We start from the raw sequence: 20,770 nt of genomic DNA, 5'->3' as shown, positions 1-20,770 counted from the left end.
AAAGAAGGATAAACAACCCTATCATTTCCAGCCCGCTCTGCTCATTTCTCTTAAGCCATTCCATTTCATTTCCTGCATGGCTCAAATCCCTGTAGGTCTTTTGTGTCCGTTTAAATGTCAATTCAAATCAACCCATATAGGGATTTTTGTCAAAGAAGAAGTGCTTGTGTCGTGGCCTAATGGTAAAATGATAAATGGTTGCAAATATGTGGCGCCTTTCTCCAAAAGCGCTTTGCAATGTGCATTACATTCACCCCGGCACACGCATGCACCCTGTACCTAACATCTGTGGGTGTAACTGGCTGGTAATGAAATGATTCCGTTGAAACCCGACCTCCCGGGCTTCGCATTAATTTGTCAGGATCGCCACGTTGCCGCAGAGATCGCGGTTCCCAGATTCCTGGGAAAAATGGATAGTGCCCCATCCCCCCAGTCCTCCGGGTGTAAGATAGAGTATGGTACAGGTGGCTCTTGCTCCACAGCAAGGCATGGCTGGATTTTTTTCCCGCCCAATCTGCTAAATCCAAAATAAGAAATATGATGTAATCTGTATACCTCAGAGACCCCTTTTTACACCGCTTGGAACCGGTTCAGTTCTTTTTGGTTCTTAGTTCTTAATTGGAACGTTAATTATGCATTGAGTGGGCAAAACTATACCTGTTTTTGATTGTTTATAGGATCAATTCAGTATAAGTCAATTAATAATCCTTCCACAGTAGTAGAACATGTTTTCTATATTTTGCATATTGCATATAAATGTTGAAATACAATAAATAATTGTCTTCATGTAAGTAATCAACTGGAGAAGTTTCATGGTGATAATCTAATATAGGTATGGCTATGCCCAATCAATTCATAATTAACGTTCCAATTTTGCAGCTCTGGCTCATGGACTAAGAACCAAAAAGAACTGAACACACATTGGGAACCAACCAGTGGAAAAGGGGTCAGGGTCAGCATTTCTGGCTCAAATTGTTGATATTCCACTTAAATCACTGTGCACCTGTTTCTACTTACCAAACAACATTTGTCATTATAATAAGGTCATCACGCGGCTAAACAATGCCTGCAACCATTGGGGTTTTTTTTTAAGCGACAGTGCCAAGATAATCAGTGCATTTTCAGCTTTCCAGACGATGGTGAAATAAAGAAAGTTGGCTTCGGCTATAACAAAACTAAAGTGAACTTACTGTAAGAGGCTGTTGCTCGGTGGAATTGATACCGCAGGGTTTATTAACCTCAACTTCCCATCTTTCTGTTGGCTGAAAACAAAACGCTGAGGGGAGGGTGGCAGTGGCAACAAAACAGTCCATTACAAAACAACAGAAGTTAACTTTCCTTCCTGTGAAAGATGTCAGGCATGGCCTTTTTGTACGACACTGTGTGCGTGTGTGCGTGCGTGCCTCATGACTTTTCTTTTTCTCTGCATGCTGTCAGGTAGATTGTATAGGTAATTACTTCAAATACCAGCTGTCAGCGTGCACATGGCGACGGGGACTGGTGGAAGTGTGCTCGTTTCGGATAGAGTGAAGTTTGTGTTGAGACTCGGGGGGGGTCAAGGAGATGCCATCTTTTGTGTTTTCTTTTAATGCCAGAGTCAATAAGTTGATATTAGCCGTGTCGGATCTATGAAGCCGGTTCTAGGACAATGCTGTCCAAACCGTTTGCTGGTGGAAAACCAGGCTTTTTTCTTTTCTTTTCTTTGAGAGCCAGACAGATCTATACGCAACGAGACAGAGAGAGGCTTGATGGAATGGCTTCCAAGCATTCCTCTGCTTCTCACATCGCATTCTGCTTTTTTTTTGTTTTTAATAAAAAGCCTGTTGTAGACACTTCCTCTTTTTATTGGAACTATATCTGTTTCTTCAGAAGCAAACACGCACAGTTGGCAGAGGACTAGATCATTAGCATATTCATGAGATGAATGAAATGGAAACTTTGGAGATGGTAGCGACAGGGGGTATGGGGAGGGGTGTGTGTGTGTGTCTGTGTCTGTGTGCGTGTGTACTGCGTGCACATGTGTGTGCGTTTGTTTGTTTGTTTGTTTATTTGTTTGTTGCAGAACTAAAAAAGCAGATGGCCCGGTGACTTTGAAAATCCAAAATTAGGTGTGTTTTCATGAACTTCATGCTCATTGGCTATGTAAATGGCAGAGGCAGACAGTCATGAAAGACTGTGTCGTGTCAATTTGTGCGTCTTCCGCATTCCCCACTGACATCGTGTCTGTTTATTGAAACCCGGTGTGCAATTAACTCGCAATAAAGTAGACATTAGTGACATTGTACGAAGGGAAAGTGATGTGTGTGAACGTGATGTTGCTTGCATGTTCACTGTTCACGCTCCATGTGGGCTCTTGTATACCAAATGTCCACGCAAGAATGAGGAAAGATGAGGATATTTAGGGATATTATTTTGGTAAGACTATAGACTAGAGTGTCACAGTCCCGCCCCCTACCAGGGCCCAGGAAATTATTCCCCGTTCATTTTCTTCATAGACATTTCCAAAAGTTTTTTTATTTAAAGACCTTTTAAGCCTCGTACAAAGCCAACTCGAGTTTTGACAAATCATGACAACAAACAAAACAATTCGGGCAATTTTCGGGCCGAACAAATAATTAGAAAGAAGAAGAAAACGGCACTTTTTTTGTTGTTTTTCTTCGTTGTAATTATTTGTTTGGTCCAAAATATTGTGTTTTTTGACACAACTCGCAAGATTTAGCGCCACCAAAGTGAAGCGATTTAAGGACGATTTAAGAGAAAACTAAATCTTCAGGCCTGAACGCACCTTTAAGGATGGATCGTGTCAGCGTTAGGCATTTAGTTCAGGGCTTCCGGTTACTACGGTAGGTTCAGAAATGGGATTATTTGCATCAAATTAGTTTACAGTACGTGCCAATTCGTCATTAAAATGTGTATGTTTCTGTGTGTTGGTGTTGCACTATAGAGATGGTGAGACGCTGGTGTACCTTGGAGGGAGGCTTCTTGAGTTATTATGAGAGCGAGCGGAGCCCAGCGGCCAGTGGCAGAGTGGACGTTTCAGAGGTGGTCAGCCTAGCGGTCAGCAACACCGAGACGATGACAGGAGCAGGGTATGGCTGCACGCATGCACGCACACACACACACACACACACACACACACACACACACACACACACACACACTCACTGTTCAGGCAGTGGCTCAGGCCGTCTTGGAACTGGACGTTTCCTGGTTCGATCCGCAAGTGTTGAGGAGGACACTTAACCCTTAACTGCTCCCCAGTGAGCACTAGGCTTGTGCCTTCACTGCCTTTATGGGCATGGTTTCTCCGCCACGTGTGTGTGAATGTAATTTAAAAAGCTTTTTATCCACTTAACGTGCCTACGGTATGCATGCATGTACATACATTGCGTTATGTGGGCACATTCTAAATCAATGTTGATCACTGACGAAAACTAAATGGGAACTAAATGAAAACTACCGGTATAAGCTATGATGACTTAAACTAAGACTAAATATATTGAAAATTTCATCAACAAATAAAAACTAGACTAAAATGTTAGGAAGGGACTAGTGGACACGAGATCCAAAGTCAATTTACACTTGGTTGGATGCAGAAATAGCCGTAACATAACATTCCAGGTGACTAAAATGTGACCAAAACTAAATGAAAACTATTCAAGAGACTATGACCAAAACTAAAATCAAAATGTGATGTTAAATTCAACACTGTTCTAAATGCTTTATATTTCCATCCCCCAGATCAGATTATACTGTGCCCATTCAACATGGGTTGAGAACACCTTCACCAACATGCCTCCGACGTGGAGAGAGTGCATGCGTGCTCCGACTCCGCCGGGCACCAAAAGCTCTTCCCACCAGTCGTACGTCTCGTTAGCATATAAAGTTAACTTTTGCATTATTCAATTTAACTGTACCTATCAGGTCTTCTTTACGAGTGTCGTATTTCCTGTTTACTCGGGCGGAGAGCTGAGAGAGAGAGAGAGAGAGAGAGAGGCGAAGCTTTCGCTTTTACTGCCTATGGTTGGGTTTACAGAGTCGTCTTCCCAATCACCAATCACCTCGTTCCTCTGCCAGATTACAGATCTTATGAGGCGAACTTCCCCTTTTCTATTATATTCCCACGGAAGTGGGGACCGTAATATAGTGCAAGCCCTGCCGTGTCAGCACTTTAGCTATTTTGCCCCTAAACCTCAGGAGTGTGTGGATCGATTGGGTGAGCGACCAGGAGCAACAGTAAAAAAGTGTTAATTGAATTCTGCGGGTGGAAAAATGGACACATATGGATTTTTTATATAGTTTCGGGGGAAATATTTACCTTAAATTTCATAACGGGACTCGGATAGAGGCTGAAACTTACCACGTAATAGACGAGACGCGTAGACGTCTGACCGCATGAAGTCCGACATCCACACGTGAGCCACGCTGTTATTGGACCCTGATGTCTTATTGTTTTCTTTACATCCTCCAAGTTACATTAAAAGTGGTGATTTCACTGTACAGTATATGGATCTGTGTGCACGGGTCTATATTATGTGCGTGTGTGTGTGTGTGTGTGTGTGTGCGTGGATGCGCGCGTGCATGTGTATGTGCTGTATACATGGGAGTGCCGTAACGTTTATTATTATTCCGAGCGAGGGGTCTTATAATGTGCTATGATCAGATCATAAGCCGGGCCCATTATGGAAGCAGCAGATGTTATATGCAGGGGTAACAATGCTTTAATTTGCTAATGTGATTTATGCAGCCATTAGAGGCACATCTGGACGACTCACACTATGGCCCCTTTAATCCCCCGGGCTCTTAAATTGTGCTAAGCTACTACGGTCGTATAGGGTGCAATTTTTTTTATTTTTCTTGCCTGCATTTTTGTGTGAAAATGCACGCGTGGGCGGGAAGCGCTAACATGCTAACACGCCGTCGTGTTTTAGCCACACGGCGCACACACACAAATCCAGTTACAGGTCATGGCGTCCCTCCAGAAAGGCTATTATCAGACTTTCTCCGTCTGTGATATTCCCCCGGCGATAATGGCCATGAGTTACACTAGATTAAACTCCCCCTCGCTTTCCCTCCCGGCCTCCGCGGCTCCCAGCAGGCCTTGCGCTCGCCGCGCGGGCGACTGCGCTCACCTCTTGACATGTCTGGCTGCTCATGAATATTAACTTATGCAGATGACACGCTCCCACCAGCAGCCTATCGCCGCGCTGCAGGAGCCCCCTGTGTGTGTGTCGTTTTCATTAAACACCACATTTGGGTAATCTGGCCCCGGCTGTACGCGTCTGCTGAGGTTGTATATGCATATTACTTGCCCACTTCTGGGGAAATTAATGCAAAGGAAATATGTTGAATAGCGATAAGTTTGGGGGTGATTTATTAAAGAACTCCCCTTTTTTGTGTTATGGCGGCGGGGGAGAAGGGGAGGGGTCTGGTGCAGGGTATTTCTAAGGTCATTTCTGACTTCAAATATTCAGTTTTTCTTCATTTTCAATTTATTTTCCCCCTGTTCTCTCCTTCACTCTATCTGTGTCACTTTTTCTCGTGTATAGCCTACACTCGCATAGACTTGCAGAACCCGCGCACGCACGCACTGTTTTTGTGACATTTCCGAAGGGCTTAGGACAGTGTTAACTTCACCTGCAGGGTGGCTAACATTCACACTTCAAAATCCATTCTGTGAGAGTACACGTTTTTAAATCTGCAAACTAGAAGCTATAATGTTGTCCATGCCCAAAAGAAACAAACTTTTGGCTATTAACCCGTATCGCTTCCAAGATCATCACATACTTCCCACACCTGATATGAACCATAAGGCCATCACACGGTTATATACTGTAGTGTCTCGCTGTGGGGGGGTGCACCTCACCAGCCCTACTACTACACACATACGAGGACATTGAATGAACGGAAACCAGAGCTCCCCCAAAACGACGGCTTTCATGGGGATCTGCTCTGTTGGGAATTGATTACATGAGACCGGCACAGTCTGTGGGTGTGTGTTGTAAAGAAATAATTGGTCTATTACTTCCTGGAGGCATCTTGATCTTTCATCTCGGTCTTCCTTCTGTCTCTCTCCCACCTTTCCATTTCTCTCTCTCCACCCAACCCAACAACCCCCCCCCCCTCCTCTCTCCCTCTCTCTCTCCCTCTCTCTCTCGCTCTCTCGCTCCCTGTCCCCATGGGAACCCTCTCTAACAAGCGCTTGCATACACCTGTCTGGCGGGTCAGGCGGGGTCAAACAAACACCCGTGTCCCTGTGTGTTCCCCCCCCGACACGCATGAAAAGAGAGAGTGACCCTGCCCTCCCTCCTTCCCCCCATGACACGGCGCCATCGCTGTAGCATTTAGAGACCCCCCCCCCACCCCCCCGGCAGAAAAACCCACCCCTCCTCACCCTCTGTGTGCTATGCCGCAGAGAGAGAGAGAGAGAGAGAGAGAGAGAGAGAGAGAGAGAGAGAGAGAGAGAGTGCGAAGGAACCGAGTTGTCACTCCATAGTGTGTTGAAACCATTAAGATAGTGATACTCTGACCTCATACACCTTCACTGAGAGGGAGAGAGAGAGAGAGAGGAGAAAAGACCAACAGAGATTAATAGCTGCCTTTTTGCTTCCGACAGCAAGGGGTCTGCCAATTTAGTGTGTGTGTGTGTGTGTGTGTGTGTGTGTGTGTGTGTGTGTGTGTGTGTGTGTGTGTGTGTGTGTGTGTGTGTGTGTGTGTGTGTGTGTGTGTGTGTGTGTGTGTGTGTGTGTGTGTGTGTGTGTGTGTGTGTGTGTGTGTGTGTGTGTGTGTGCGCGCGCACGTGCGCCGGCCGGCGAGCATGTGCGAGCGCGCGCACGTGCGCCGGCGAGCATGTGCGCACGTGCGCCGGCCGGCGAGCATGTGCGAGCGCGCGCACGTGCGCCGGCGAGCATGTGCGCACGTGCGCCGGCCGGTGAGCATGTGCCTGCATATTCTAGTCTGTATATTGTGTTCACCTATGTGCTGTACTGTGTGTGTGTGTGTTCCGTCAGGGCGGTGTTCACCCTGGAGCTGTACCTGCTGACAGAGAGAGCGCTGCTGCTGGGAGCCCAGACACAGGAGACCCAGCACGACTGGCTCCACGCGCTGGCTAAGGTGACACACACACACACACACACACACACACACACACACCATGCACCCCACCAGCTGTTGTTGTAGTACGATAAAAGGGGAGGGGATGATATTGTGATTTTTTTGTGTGTGTGTTTTTTTTTTAATTGAGAAGGTTTCAGACGCAATTGTGCTGTTTTGTAATAATAATCCAAATCTGCAAAGTAAGTAAAGTTCTCAAATAATCGTAGTGGAGTAAAAGTACAATATGTGTCTGAGATGTAGTGGAGTAGAAGTAAAAGTATAGAGGGTATACGCATGACATCATCATCATACCAGGGAGTTGTGCGGGAACGCCTACTGGCAAAAACTACTTTCTGGCCTTGACAGCCCAGACAGCCAAACAGAAAAGTCCTATTTCATTGCATGACATGACTTTAATCAACATTAAATTCACTTTGCCACTCGATCTGCCATTCACTGCATACCCTAGCTCTATTGGAAATCTTACATTCCAACACTTCACACTTACTTGATCTTTTCCTGAAGGTTTTCTGAAAAGAAATGCATGTTTTATTCACTGATTATCCTCACCTATTCTAAGTGTCCAGCAGAGGAACTATATCTATCCAGAGAATCTGAATAGAATGAACACTTTGAACACCTTGGCAAATGTCCCCCTTTTTCACTGACGATGTTGTGAAGTTCTCAAACGACACATCCGTACGCCTGCACATATACACATTCACATGCACACACACATTCACATGCACACACAGTCAAGCATGCTTGCACGCACGCACACACACACACACACACACACACACACACACACACTGACAGACACATGTTCAAACCTCTATTTTGTTTTTGCACTCATTTTAAAAATAGTGTGTGTGTTTGTGCAAACACACACACACACACACACACACACACACACACACACTCACATGCATGTGAAATGCATGACAACCAATCCATTTCATGTAATCCCTCATGCACTACGCATGCACAGTTGCACACACGCACGCCATCCACGCGGACACACAAGCTAGTCTGTAAGGTAAATAAACACCCCCAGCACATGGAACATGTATCTCAGTCACACTGCTTGTGCTTGATCCAACGGCCAGGAGTCCAGATAATTCTTCCTGTGCGTGCTGACAGGAAGGTTTTATAACACCCCACATAAACCTGTCTCCCCTTCCCTGCTTTATCTCTTTAACACAATCCATGCTAGTCCTCTAGGGGAAATGGTGGTGCCAGCGCCAGAAAAATGTGTGAAAAAACAAAGACGAAGGAGGGCCCCCTGACTAACCAGGAAGTGTATCCCCCCCCCCCATAGCAAGCCCCCAGAATGGCTGGGCAGCGTTGAAGTCGTCTCCCTACTGGTCAAAAACTGGTACTGCAGGCGGGCTGGGCTCAGGTTAAATGTATGAATGAATCGTGCCGTAGGACGTGATCGACACAGAGGTACCACAAGAACAGCACGAGGGGTACTACTATATAGGAGCCAACCAATCATATCAACGCTCGAGGGGGTACTACGCGGAAGACTTTGACGTTCTTCCGGGTGATTCAGAACGCCACTGAGCAACTTCCATTGAAGTGAATAGCGGGGGGTGGGGCTGTCGCTCCTCAATCCGTTCTCTAGATATTTTATAGCTCTATGCCCCATATTTGTTGTTGCTGTAAGAGGAGCAGCATTGCCCGGAGGTAGCATCATCATGAAACCTTTAGTAAAAATGATTTACCTACTATACTGCCAGCGTTTTTACTCATCTTTCGATATGCACAGAATTATGTTTCTCTTCTTTCCGCCGGAAAAACAAACAAACATTGTAGACTGTGACCTTCCGTTCTTTAGTTATCGGCAGTTCAATACGGCTCATTTTCCCTCCAAAAAACACAATCTGGGAAAAATAAATCAGAGATGGAAGTAGAAACTCTTCCTTGCGGAGACCTAGCTGGGCTCCAAGGGTCACACTTCTCTACTTTAATTTATTTATTTAAAATAAATCAGAGATGGAAGTAGAAACTCTTCCTTGCGGAGACCTAGCTGGGCTCCAAGGGTCACACTTCTCTACTTTAATTTATTTATTTAAAATAAATCAGAGATGGAAGTAGAAACTCTTCCTTGCGGAGACCTAGCTGGGCTCCAAGGGTCACACTTCTCTACTTTAATTTTGTGCCAATACCACCTGAGCACAGAGACGCTATTAGCTTGGCAGCGTAGTTAGGGGTGAAATAAAGTATTTTAATATCACCCTCTGCGGGTGCTTTGAGAATTTTACCATTTTATTCTTGTCCCATTCGTGCAGATTTAAAGGCCACAAAAGCCATGCAATTGGGTGGATTTGCCCCTGAGACTATAGCAATGTTCCCTCACTGGTCTCTCAGTTATCTGAACAGTGAACACTCATCTTTGTACTGTAGAGCAAAGTGGGGAAAGTTGAATCCCTGATGTTACAGAATAGTAACTGCACTGAAACTAAAAGTTTCACTTTGGCTCATGAGGTCATGTGGTTCAACTCCTGGTCTCTGTGATGTTTGTCGTGATGGATGGAAATATCAATACGGCAATGTAGATTATACACTGTTACATGGATTAAGTCCCATATTCAAAATGTACTTAGTATCAAAATACCAAGTACATTATATGCAAAATACAAAATATACTGCCAAAAGTGAAACTCATTGTGCTCGTTCAAAATGTATAAAAAAACCAGCAGATCTACAGTATGGCCCGGAATGCGTCACATCATGACTCATTGTGAGCTTGTAGATTGGATATTTTCAAACGGCCAAAGTGATGTAGTAATGACAATCTACAAAGTAACTAAAGTTTGCATGTGAGTTAAAAAATGCAATATAAAGTATTGAAATGTTGTACACATTGTGTGTGCGTGAATGGGTGAATGTAATGTAATGCACTGTATGTAAATGCTGTAATGCACCTTGGATAAAGGCGCTATATATAAATGCACCATTTACAATACTTTACTAATATTACATCTCTGTGTCCGGCGGTCTGCTCCACAGTGCTTCGTCCCTGTGTGTAATCTCTGTGTCCGGCGGTCTGCTCCACAGTGCTTCGTCCCGTGCAGAGTGGAGGGAACGCTGCTGCGGAGAGACGGCGAGCTGCTCGGCAGACTCCACTACAAGGAGGGCCACGACCTCTACCACTGGAGGGTGGGCTGGTTCGCTTTGGGAGGGTCCCGCTTGCTCTTCAGCTCGGGGGATGGAGAGAGAGGAGAGGGGTCGGAGGGAGAGCTGCGGCTCAAGCAGCTACAAGAGCTAAGTGAGTACATGACGTATGAAACGTATACAAGGGGAAAAGGGGTGGGTGGTGGGGGGGGGGATTCAGTTTTTACGGGGGCCAGTTTCGATAGTATACCCATAACTTTCATTAGCCCTAAAATAAAAATAAAACAATGTTCCAGGGGCCACAAGGGGGCGCCCGCCGGCCGCCAGTTGAATACCCCTGCACTACAGTATACATTTTATGGCATTTTGAAAACCACGCTTGTCACAGCTGGCACGGCCCTTTGGGCGCCAGAGGGGACTCTGGGTCTTTTGTGAAGTGACATTACATTCTGGAACGTCGTCGGGTTATCCTGTAGGAGACGCAGTCTGTGACATGGGATTAACTGTCATTTACTTGGCTGCAACACCGCCGCATGAAGAGCGCCTCTGTGGCGGGGAGAGAGAGTAACCACAGGAACCCTGGCATAGGGCTATAGCCTCATTTACTATTAAAAAAGAGACAATCTTGGAGATTAGCTTTAGAGGGATACAATTAGGGGGCCTAGTATAGAACCCTGGTGGACTCCGGTCTAGTATATATATATATATATATTTTTTTTAATATATTTTTTATCCCACGATTTTGTAACCCATTTTTTCACCCCTGTGTCAATCATCTAATGTGATCCTGGGGTCTACACACCCTCCGCCAACCTGGGGAGAGCAACGGACTTAACTCATGCTTCCTTCATGCTTGAGTGTCCAAGTTGCTCCTTTACACCTGACAGGGGGGAGTTTCCCTGGTTGGACGTAGCGCGTGGAAGGAACATTCCAACCAGTTCCTTTCCTCTCCATCAGGCGCCCCGGCTGGCCAGGGGAAGGCAGTTTCGGTCTAGTATTATATCTAAGTGATTCATTAACTAGTCATTAAAAATGAATCTATACTGTGTTAAAACATGCAGTACTTCCTATACTACCAGGCTGCAGCGTCACACAACAAGATGGCTGCCCAAGGGCTCAGACCGTCTCTTTTGTAAACGTGTCAAGACGTCTGCCTCACAAAATATCTGGAAGCAGAGGGGAAAGAGAAGGCGAACAAAATGACAGATACTGCAGGATAATCATTAACCTGTCGCAGTGCTCAAATCAGTCCTCCCGTCCTAACGACTATTTGAAATAACAGGTTTTCAAGCAAGATAAGCGTATCGTCTTTGAACTCATTCAGTGCAATTTTCTTCAGTGGATGTCTGTAAAGACCGGCTGAATGGGGAACAATATTAATCCCCTTGCTTGCATAGGGAAACTAAAGCGATAGGAAGCCGGCCCCAGACTGCAGCCCAGACGCTATGTTTGAAGTGTGTGTTGCACCTGCGCAGACCCGAAGAGTTCTGATGATCCTCATGGGGGCTACCCAGTACCCGCAGCCCCGCAGCCCCCCCCCCCCCCCCCCCCCCCCCGCAGCGGTGGAAAAAAATAAGTTGATGTTTTCACTGGTACTTTGGGAAGTTTGGGTAGGCTACAGAATTGCAGAGAAGGGAGCCGAGCGGAGCGAGGCCGCCGCCGCGGATTTATTTATTTCCCAAATGGTCTAAAAATTAGTTATTTAGCATACTTTTACCAATGAATTAGCCTATACACAGACAACGACTGATTAGCCTGAGTTCTGACAGCCGAGTCACAGCTTCTTCTTCTGAATTACTTTATCTTTGCCTTGGAAAATACATTTTGCGTTTTGTTGTTTCCCAAAACAAACCAGCGCGCGCTACTGTTTGCTACAAAGCGACTGGAAGCGGACGAGGTTTACAGACATACCAATAGTAGCCAATCATATGCTGATTAGGCCAGTTGCTGTATAGCCTACCTACCCGATCACCAGGGAGCAGCAACAACACACACACAGTACACACACAATAGCCTTCTATATAATGCTGCGCACATATATTATATATATTTAAAAAAAATACCCAGCATAATGTTTGGGAAGGCTAAGCCTTCCCTAGCCTTTACACACCCGCCGCCTATGGGCACTGTACTGTAGGCATATATAATACCTGGCTAGGTGAAAACAAAAGAAACCGGATTAGCATTTGAGTACTTTTAACACCTCTGAACAGCTGGCGGAGAGGTTCACATTTTCGGAATTTCAGAGCATGTGTAAATAGTTTGCGACTGTGACAGATTCACAGAGGGTCAATAATTCCCAGAAAATCTGTAATGTATAAATATAAAATGTCCACGAAGATCTTCATGGGGGCTAAAAGGGGCTATTTAATTCTTCATGGGGGCTATAGCCCCATAGCCCCCACAGACTCGACGTGGCTGCACCTGCGTATGGTTGGCGGTGTGTTAATCGGAGGACATTCAGACGATAAGCCTGCATAATACATCGCCACAGATTAGAGAACACAATTGTCTTAACTGGACTAACACTGATTCATTTATTCCATTTAGGACTGAGGCCGAATGTTGCTATGTATCTGTATATATCAACAATAACCAGACCTGAGGAAGAGTACTGTATGGATGTAAGGATGGCGGTGTTCACAGATTATCATTTTTGATTTAGTGTCACCCTGCTCAAAAAGTATATACTGTAGGTGTAACTGCACGTGCACTTTATTTATATTGCAGTCATGCTTGCACTTATTTACCCTTTTGTTTTTTTGCTATTGAAAAATGAAATCTGAGCACCAGAAAAATAATTTCAACGGCTGCAAAAAAACAAAACAAATATTATTATCGTAAAATAAATTCCATGCAACGCATATCCCTATAGGACAAACCCTGTGCCCGACCCTGCAGCTCATTTTGGTTCACTCAATAAGCTACTCTGTCCACCGTGGCTTGCCAAACTCGGACGGCACACTCAGTGATGCGCGAGGCCTTCCTTCGCCTGCCCGCCGTGGGCATTGGCTTGCCTGGATGGCAGCTTGCTCGGACGCGCCTCGCGAGCCTCAAGGCCTCGCTTGTCAGGGAGTCTACCCTCTTCTGTTCTCAAGTGGTTTCAAAAGGCATGGATTCTGCAAAACATTATACGCACAATTTCGAGCGAACCGAAATGAGCACTCCCAAAATCTCCACTTTGTTGATCTTTTTTATCGAGACCTTCTTCAGAATGCGAAGAGTTTAGTTTAGTTTAGTTTATTAAGGATCCCCATTAGTCTACACCGTAGTGGAGACTATTCTTCCTGGGGTCCAGGCAAAAATTACATCACAATACAAATCATAAAATACAGTACAGAATGATCCATGTTTCTGAACAAACACACAAATGTATTATTTATTATTTTATATTATTTATTATTTATAAAATTAAACGAAAAAAAGAAAAACTGATTTGTCAGTCCGAAAATATAATAAGAACCTAATTTAATACCATTTCCTTTCTGATTATTGCTGCCTTGAGTTTCCTTTTGAAATAAAATGTAGGTCTATTTCTTGTTAGAGTCAAATGTGGGGGGAGCACACGCCAGTACGCAATGGCTCTGTACTTTTCTTAAGTGCATTGGCTTTGGGCAGAGGAAAAGTAAAGTGACCATTTACTGTAGTGCATGTCTAGCATTGTAATCATGTCTTTCATTTGCAGGTAATAACTGTAGAAACAAACTGAGGGGTTTCTGTTAAAAACAGAATAAGGCTGTATGATGGTTTTCAGCATGTGACACCGTCATATAAGTTATATAAGTATAAACCGAGTGAACGAGTGCAGACAGGTGCACGCAATGGACCATCAGGAAGTCAATCAGGCATCACCAATACAGAGTCGTGGCCAATAGAAAGTCCTCAAACAGTGACTGTGACTCTAGTGGTTCTCAAAAACCTTTTCATTTCCATAACTCTGAGAGTTACAGACCTTAAGCGTCCTTTCGGATCCCCCTCAAGGAACCTGGAGGGTCCCTGGACCCCACTTTGAGAAGGAATATGTGCAGTAAGTACCTGAGAATACAAAGAGAGGTCCATGGCACTCTGCTACAGTCAAGTAAAAAAAGCCTTTATTAAAGCGGCATGGCAAAGAGCATTAAAAAGTCAGACCTACGTGTTTCGGCTATACAAGCCTTCGTCAGGGTCCCAGGGACCTACATATAAGAATATCAAGTCAATCAAACATCATCACTCAGAGTCATAAATATTGACCATTTAGTCAAATAACTCACAAATAGATTGAAAGTTTTTTTATGTTTTTTTGTGGCCCTTCGCCGTTAATTTATACTGTTTATTTATATGGAGAGATAGACAGTAGGCTGACAGGAAATGGGGAGAGAGATGGGGGGGGGGGGGGGTGACATGCAGTAAAGGCTGTCGGGATCGGGAGTCGAACCCGCGGCACACTGCCAGACTGGATTACCAGCCAAGGTGCCTGGACCGCTGAGCCACGGCCCAGCTAGGCAAATAGATTGAAAGTTCACCAATATTTGCATTTATATAAAGTATATAAAGAATGCATGTGCTGCTGGCCCCATGAAACATAGTTGAAGTAGGATGAATTTGCGATGTGCAGTGTTGAGGCATCACTGTTCAGTCTGGAGATACAGTACCCTCTGGCAGCTTATCTTGCGTGGATGGAGGTTGGGGAGGCTAATTCGTAGTTCCATGAAGTGTCTTCATAACACCGGCCCACTAAAAGGGTTTAATTTCTCCTGCCAAAACCATCACCGTTGTAATAAATAAATAAATCAAAGTTATAATGTCTCTTAGAGGACTGCAGCACCCAATTACAAGGCTACAAGGCCACAGCGTGCTCTTTTTTTTTTAAATCCCGTAAACATAACACAAACATGAAACAAATACAAAAATAATTCCTCCTGATTTGAGAGGTGGATAAAAGAGGTTTTCAATTTGTTTGTTCAAACAACCACAAAAAGTTTCTTTAACTGATAACACTCTCTGCTCCCCTCCCCCTCCTCCACTTGTCTAGATCACGATGAAATGCCCTTGAAAATCTGCTACACTAAACACTTTGGCAGCAGCAGAGATGATTAATTGTTTACGGACACCTTGCTGGTGAGATGTAGCGGAGACTTTCTAGTTATAACATTAATTATAACTCCTCCTGTGTGTTCCAGTGTTAACAAGGATGTCTGCCTGCCTTGAGCGCCATGCAGGCTTAGCAACTTTTGTCGGCTTCAAATGTCCTGCCAGAGCCGATTTATCGCGAAACAAAGCAACATGTTTATGCGAAAGGGCAGTGCATATGCTTGCAGGGGTTTGGTATGACGAACATTGACCGTTTATGGAGATTGTGTGTGCAATAGAACAGTTTGTAATGTGGGTTCATGTGCATGCGTCATGCAGGCCTGTCTGTTAACATTGATTGCCAGGTATTAATTCATTCATTATTCTGCCAACGCTGTCTGTGTTTTTCAGTGTTTTTTACCTTGTTTTGTCGACCCACATGGCCCACAACATGTTTACGACGTAAACAAAGGCTGTGTGGAGGTGCGGACGAATTCGGTACATTGCAATAATAATGTGTGCGTGTCACGAAACACACCTGGACACAGCACACCGTCAAGGGAGCCACTGGTGTATTGCGTGTGCGTGTGTAACGCTCGGGATTCGAGCTCGAGTCTCCTGTGTGAAAGTCCAATATCTTAATCACTAGACCAAAGCGATATCCCTACAGAAGATATTAGATATTTTTCCGCTTCACTCATCCCCCTTTTGACCTCCTCCCAATCCCAACAGGGAAACCCTATCCGGCGGCACCAATCTAACGCCCAGAATTCAAACTCGGGTCTCCCGCGTGAAAGTCCGATTTCTTAACCACTAATACTATAGACCAAAGGGTATCCCTATGGACCAGGGCATCAGGCTGAGGCTCTGAGCCACTCTGCTACACGTGCACACCATTTATTTTCCTGATGCAGTGTTCATGTTCTGTCACCCAGCTGTGTCCACACATACAGAGGGCGAGGACAAGATCCAAGTGTTGCTGATGGTCGAAGGCGGAAGGTAGGCGACTCCTGTGATGGTTGTTAACCCAATGAGACCAGATTCTACAAATGTCTTCTAAATCATGCCAGTTTTCTGAAGAAGTGTTTCTATATCAGTGGTTCTCAAACTATTTTATGTCAAGGACCCCAGCAATTATTTGGCCGCCGACCCGCATCTGGAAATGTGGTGTTCCAGGGACCCCCCCAGAAGCAAATATTTGAGTTAAAAACGTTCACTGTTTAAGAATATAGTATTGTATTCAAAGATGTTCACACATGTTCACGATTCTTTAAAAAAATAGCAGATCTACATACTCATAGCACGGCATTGACTGCCGCACTATGACCTTTTATATCTGCTATTTTTCCAACAGCTTTAAAAGTATAAAATAATGGTTGAAGTGGTTAAACGCTAACGTGACATAGATGCGTACCAGGTCTCAATGGGTTAAAAGGTAACAAAATGCGTGTACAGCCAATGTGACACAGCACCAATAAGTGCAGAGGACAGTATTTTCCATTAGCTGTGATGCTGCTTTCATGACGGAGGGCCTTGTTAGCCAGTGTGTTGTGTTGCCTCACCTGCGCTATGAAGCACATGATTTACTGTAACTGAAGTCTTCCTGGACCAGCTGCTCTTAGTCCTTGAGACGAGGCGGGCTGGGGCCACATGTCACATCTGAGCTTTTACACAGGCCAAGTTCACAGGCGCTTTATTTCCCTGTTATTGTAGCACAATGCACATGTTGTGTTCCCTAATTGCTTTCGGCTGTTCAAATCAAATTTTGTCTCATCTTCTAAAACAAGACTTGCTTGAGTCTCGTAATGGTGTGTGCATGGCCTCCCTTTAAAAAAAGCTTGCAGACAGTTAGCTTAAGTTATCAGGCTGGCAACTGGCTTGAATTCCCAAATGATGTCCTACATTTCTTCCCATGCACCTCAACCATTACAAAAATAAAATTCCAAAAAGGTAGCACATCCAAAAATGTAATAAATGGCGGACAAAGTACTCACATTTCCATTTCTTTATTGTCACACACACCAAAAAGGAACGCTTACGTGTTTCGGCTATGCAGCCTTCATCCGAGCTTTCACATCAAGTGAATTCAAGTCGATTTATACAAAAGGGTACAGCTGAAATATCAAGTCAATCAACAAGGTCCAATCACAAACTGATTTGAATAAGCATTTTGAGGCCCTATAAATAATGTTCTTAACATTTCAGTTAAGTTTATTTATTTTGGTCATTAAAAGAGGAAAAACAGATTAATACAGTGTCTGCATTTGTTATCTTTTATAGTGCCTACCCTTCTATACCCATCTAGTTAATTGTTTATGTTTAATGGAAAAGTGTAAGTCCATAAAACCACTGGTGCTTAGAAGCGGACCAGTGGTTTTCAACCAGTGGTCCGGGGACCACCAGTGGTCATTGAGGGGGTTCCAGGTGGTCCCCAGCTAAATGATGGGGAGTTGGTAACCAAATGGACCCTTGTTAGAACTAAGTCTTGAGAGTGTACGGGTCCATTTAGTTTAATTTTACACTCTCTACATGAGGTACATTATTGTTAAACATCTGAATGTAGAATAATATTGCTATTTTGATCAACGTTTGCCTGTTCTCTCTCCTAACGGTACCAACATCAATACAGCATGGAATTGTGGACAAAATGTTATCCAACGACAACAAAATATTCTTTCGTTTTTGGGTCTGAGAGGCTAAAAACGGTGGTCCGTGGCTCAAATGCCCCAAAACATAATGGGTTGAGAACCACTGATTTAGAGAACATACATTTTGAAGCTCTTGGCTCTAACGCTGTGTCTCCCGTGCTCGTATAGGACCGTGTACATCCATGGTTTCAACCGGTTGGACTTTGCGCTGTGGCACTCTGCCATCGCGCTGGCCTCCGGCACCGACGGCAGGGCTCTGGGGAACCAGCAGCTGAATAAAAACGGCGTCCCTATCGTCGTGGACAGCTGCATGGCGTTTGTCACACAGTACGGTGAGTGCATGACACTGATAGGTAAATTAGTTTGTGTGTGTGTGTGTGTGTGTGTGTGTGTGTGTGTGTGCATGTGCGTGTGTGTACGTCTTATAGGCAGACCTTGGTGTCCACGGCGTGCGGCTGCTGAAATGTACTTTTCTTTTTTGAACGGGGCTCAAAAAGCTGTTCCCTGGCTATGCCGCGGCATTATTCTCCACTGAATTTCATGTCCCTCCCGTTGTGTTGTGGGCAGAGTTTAAATGGAGTGTATAGACCTTGTCGATGGAGTTGTGTTGCTAGGGAACAGCTTAAGGTCCAAGTTTATTTCCTGTCAGCCACTGATATTCACATACACGGCAACAACAACAAAGAAAGACTCTGGGTCCCATTTAGAATGTTTATGTCGTCAAGTGTGAAAAGGTCTATGGCTTTATGGGATTTGGGATAAAGCCTCAGAGGCAGAGACAGAATACAGATGCGGGGAGTTCTTTCTCCCACAGTGCCCCGGCTGGTTTACTTCACTTGCTGTTTACATTTCCTTCTGTATTCTTGGCAAATGCCAGTCCCTGTTATTTAAATTGAACATGAGGTGACTGCTGTGCTCCAGTACGACTGCACAATCCATGAATACATTTGACACACTGTGACTTTATACAGGCGGAAATGTATTTATTTATTTCAAACTTATGGTAATAAATGGCAACAACTTAAATAATGGAAATATCCATCTCTTTATTCATAATTGTTTGCCTCCTCCTATACTATACGAACCAACCCACGTACATGCATGTGTCCATGTATCCTATCCACCCCTTCCAACTGACCATCCATCCATGGTTTTCTATCTTTCACATTTAAGTTGACGATTCATTGTTACACAAATAATTGAGATTAAGGATTTATTTGTGTTTTTGGCATTGAACTCATAATCACAAATGGCAAGGCTCAGATTTGACATATGAAGACATTACTGAATCATTAAGTAATTTTATTTAAATGATGTGAAAAATAAATAGCTGATCTACAAGCTTATAACAATTCACAAAGTGACACGTTGTAAGCTTGTTGTAAACATTTATTGGGGTTTTCTATGGTTTTAGTTATGCAGGAATTCCTGTGGCAAAAAACTACTTTCTGCCCTTATGCATACTGTACAAACTGATTGCATTAAAAGATGCTAAACAATGTTAAACTCACTTTGCCTGTCGCTTTGCCACTCGATTTTTCCATTCACTTTATGCATGCGCATACCCTAGTCTATAGATAGGACAGTAGGCTGACAGGAAAACGGGAGAGAGAGAGAGATGACACAGCAAAGGCCGTTGGGATCGGATCAGCAGCTTTTGAGTGGTGCTAGCCACTCCTATATGCAGCAATGTGTGTCCCTCTGTATGTCTAAGCACACCACAAAGTGTCACTGTTGCACAGCCCACACACACACCCACACACCCACAAACACACAGTACAGCACCACTTAGTTCAGACGGGTCTTGATTTTTCAAATTGAAACCATTGTGATGATTATCCAAAAATACTAGCGACTAGGTGATTATATAATAATAAGGGCTGTCAAAAGATACACAGATGTAATCAGATTAATCACAGCTTAAAAATGTATTTATCATGATTATTCACCATTCGAACTACCGTACGTCCAAAATAAGCCCTTTTCTTGTGGGAACAGAAAGATAAGTGACTCTCTACCCTTCGCTCTTGCATGTCTCTGTCTCTCACCCCGTTGTCGTGTGATTTGAGCCGCTGCCTACGTATGTGTAAATTGTGAAGCCTTTTTTGGCAATAACTGGCGTTTCCTTCCCCAGGGAAGATAGGGCTTCTCTTTCCATGTGGTTTGGATCTATCAGCCATCAGATACCAGAGCGATGGGGACTAGTGCAGACTAGTCAGACTAGTGCCATCTAAACAGCCACTAACTGCGTTACACTTAATCTAAATAATTTCACAAATGAATTAACTCAGTTATTGTTGCCAGCCTTCTAGTAATCATTGTGACAGGCCTATTATATACACTCTCTCTCCACCCACAGGTCTGTGCCAGGAGGGAGTGTACGAGAGGCCGGGGGACGCCGGCCGCGTGGCTCTGCTCCTAGCGGAGTTCGCGAGAGACGCCCGCAACGTCAAGCTCCGCGCCAAGGAGCACCGCCTGGAGGACATCACACACACCCTGACCGGCTTCCTGGCCCAGGCAGAGGACGCCCTACTCTCCAAGGAGCTCTACCCCTATTGGCTGTCCGCCCTGGGTACGCGTGCGCGCATGTGTGTGTGTGTGTGTGTGTGTGTGTGTGTGTGTGTGTGTGTGTGTGTGTGTGCGTGTGTGTGTGTGTGCGTGTGTGTGTGTTCTCATCTCACCTCTCGTTTCCGTGTTGTTGTAGATGAGAAGGACGAGAGGCAGAGAGTGAAGAAGTACTCGGCTTTCATCCAGAGTTTACCAAGGATAAACAGGACCACCTTAGAAGCCCTACTTCAACATCTGTACAGGTACGCACACACACACACACACACACACACACAAACACATAC

General features: G+C 44.6%; 1 protein-coding gene across 2 annotated transcripts in view; it reads left to right on the top strand.

Annotated features, from left to right (window-relative positions):
* Positions 1–20,770, top strand: part of arap2 (ArfGAP with RhoGAP domain, ankyrin repeat and PH domain 2) — a 152,261-nt gene that overhangs the window by 108,428 nt on the left and 23,063 nt on the right. For both annotated transcript variants that reach the window (XM_080792673.1, XM_080792674.1), the window contains exons 17-23: positions 2,945–3,089; positions 7,011–7,113; positions 10,162–10,372; positions 16,206–16,269; positions 18,087–18,250; positions 20,278–20,490; positions 20,623–20,728. In XM_080792673.1, coding sequence (XP_080648799.1) covers positions 2,945–3,089; positions 7,011–7,113; positions 10,162–10,372; positions 16,206–16,269; positions 18,087–18,250; positions 20,278–20,490; positions 20,623–20,728 — 1,006 coding nt within the window. The remainder of the gene's footprint in view (positions 1–2,944; positions 3,090–7,010; positions 7,114–10,161; positions 10,373–16,205; positions 16,270–18,086; positions 18,251–20,277; positions 20,491–20,622; positions 20,729–20,770) is intronic.

This window comes from Protomyctophum bolini (assembly GCF_963924005.1).
Source record: "Protomyctophum bolini genome assembly, chromosome: 20".
Lineage (NCBI taxonomy): Eukaryota > Metazoa > Chordata > Actinopteri > Myctophiformes > Myctophidae > Protomyctophum > Protomyctophum bolini.
This window is presented reverse-complemented; position numbering and strand designations above follow the sequence as displayed.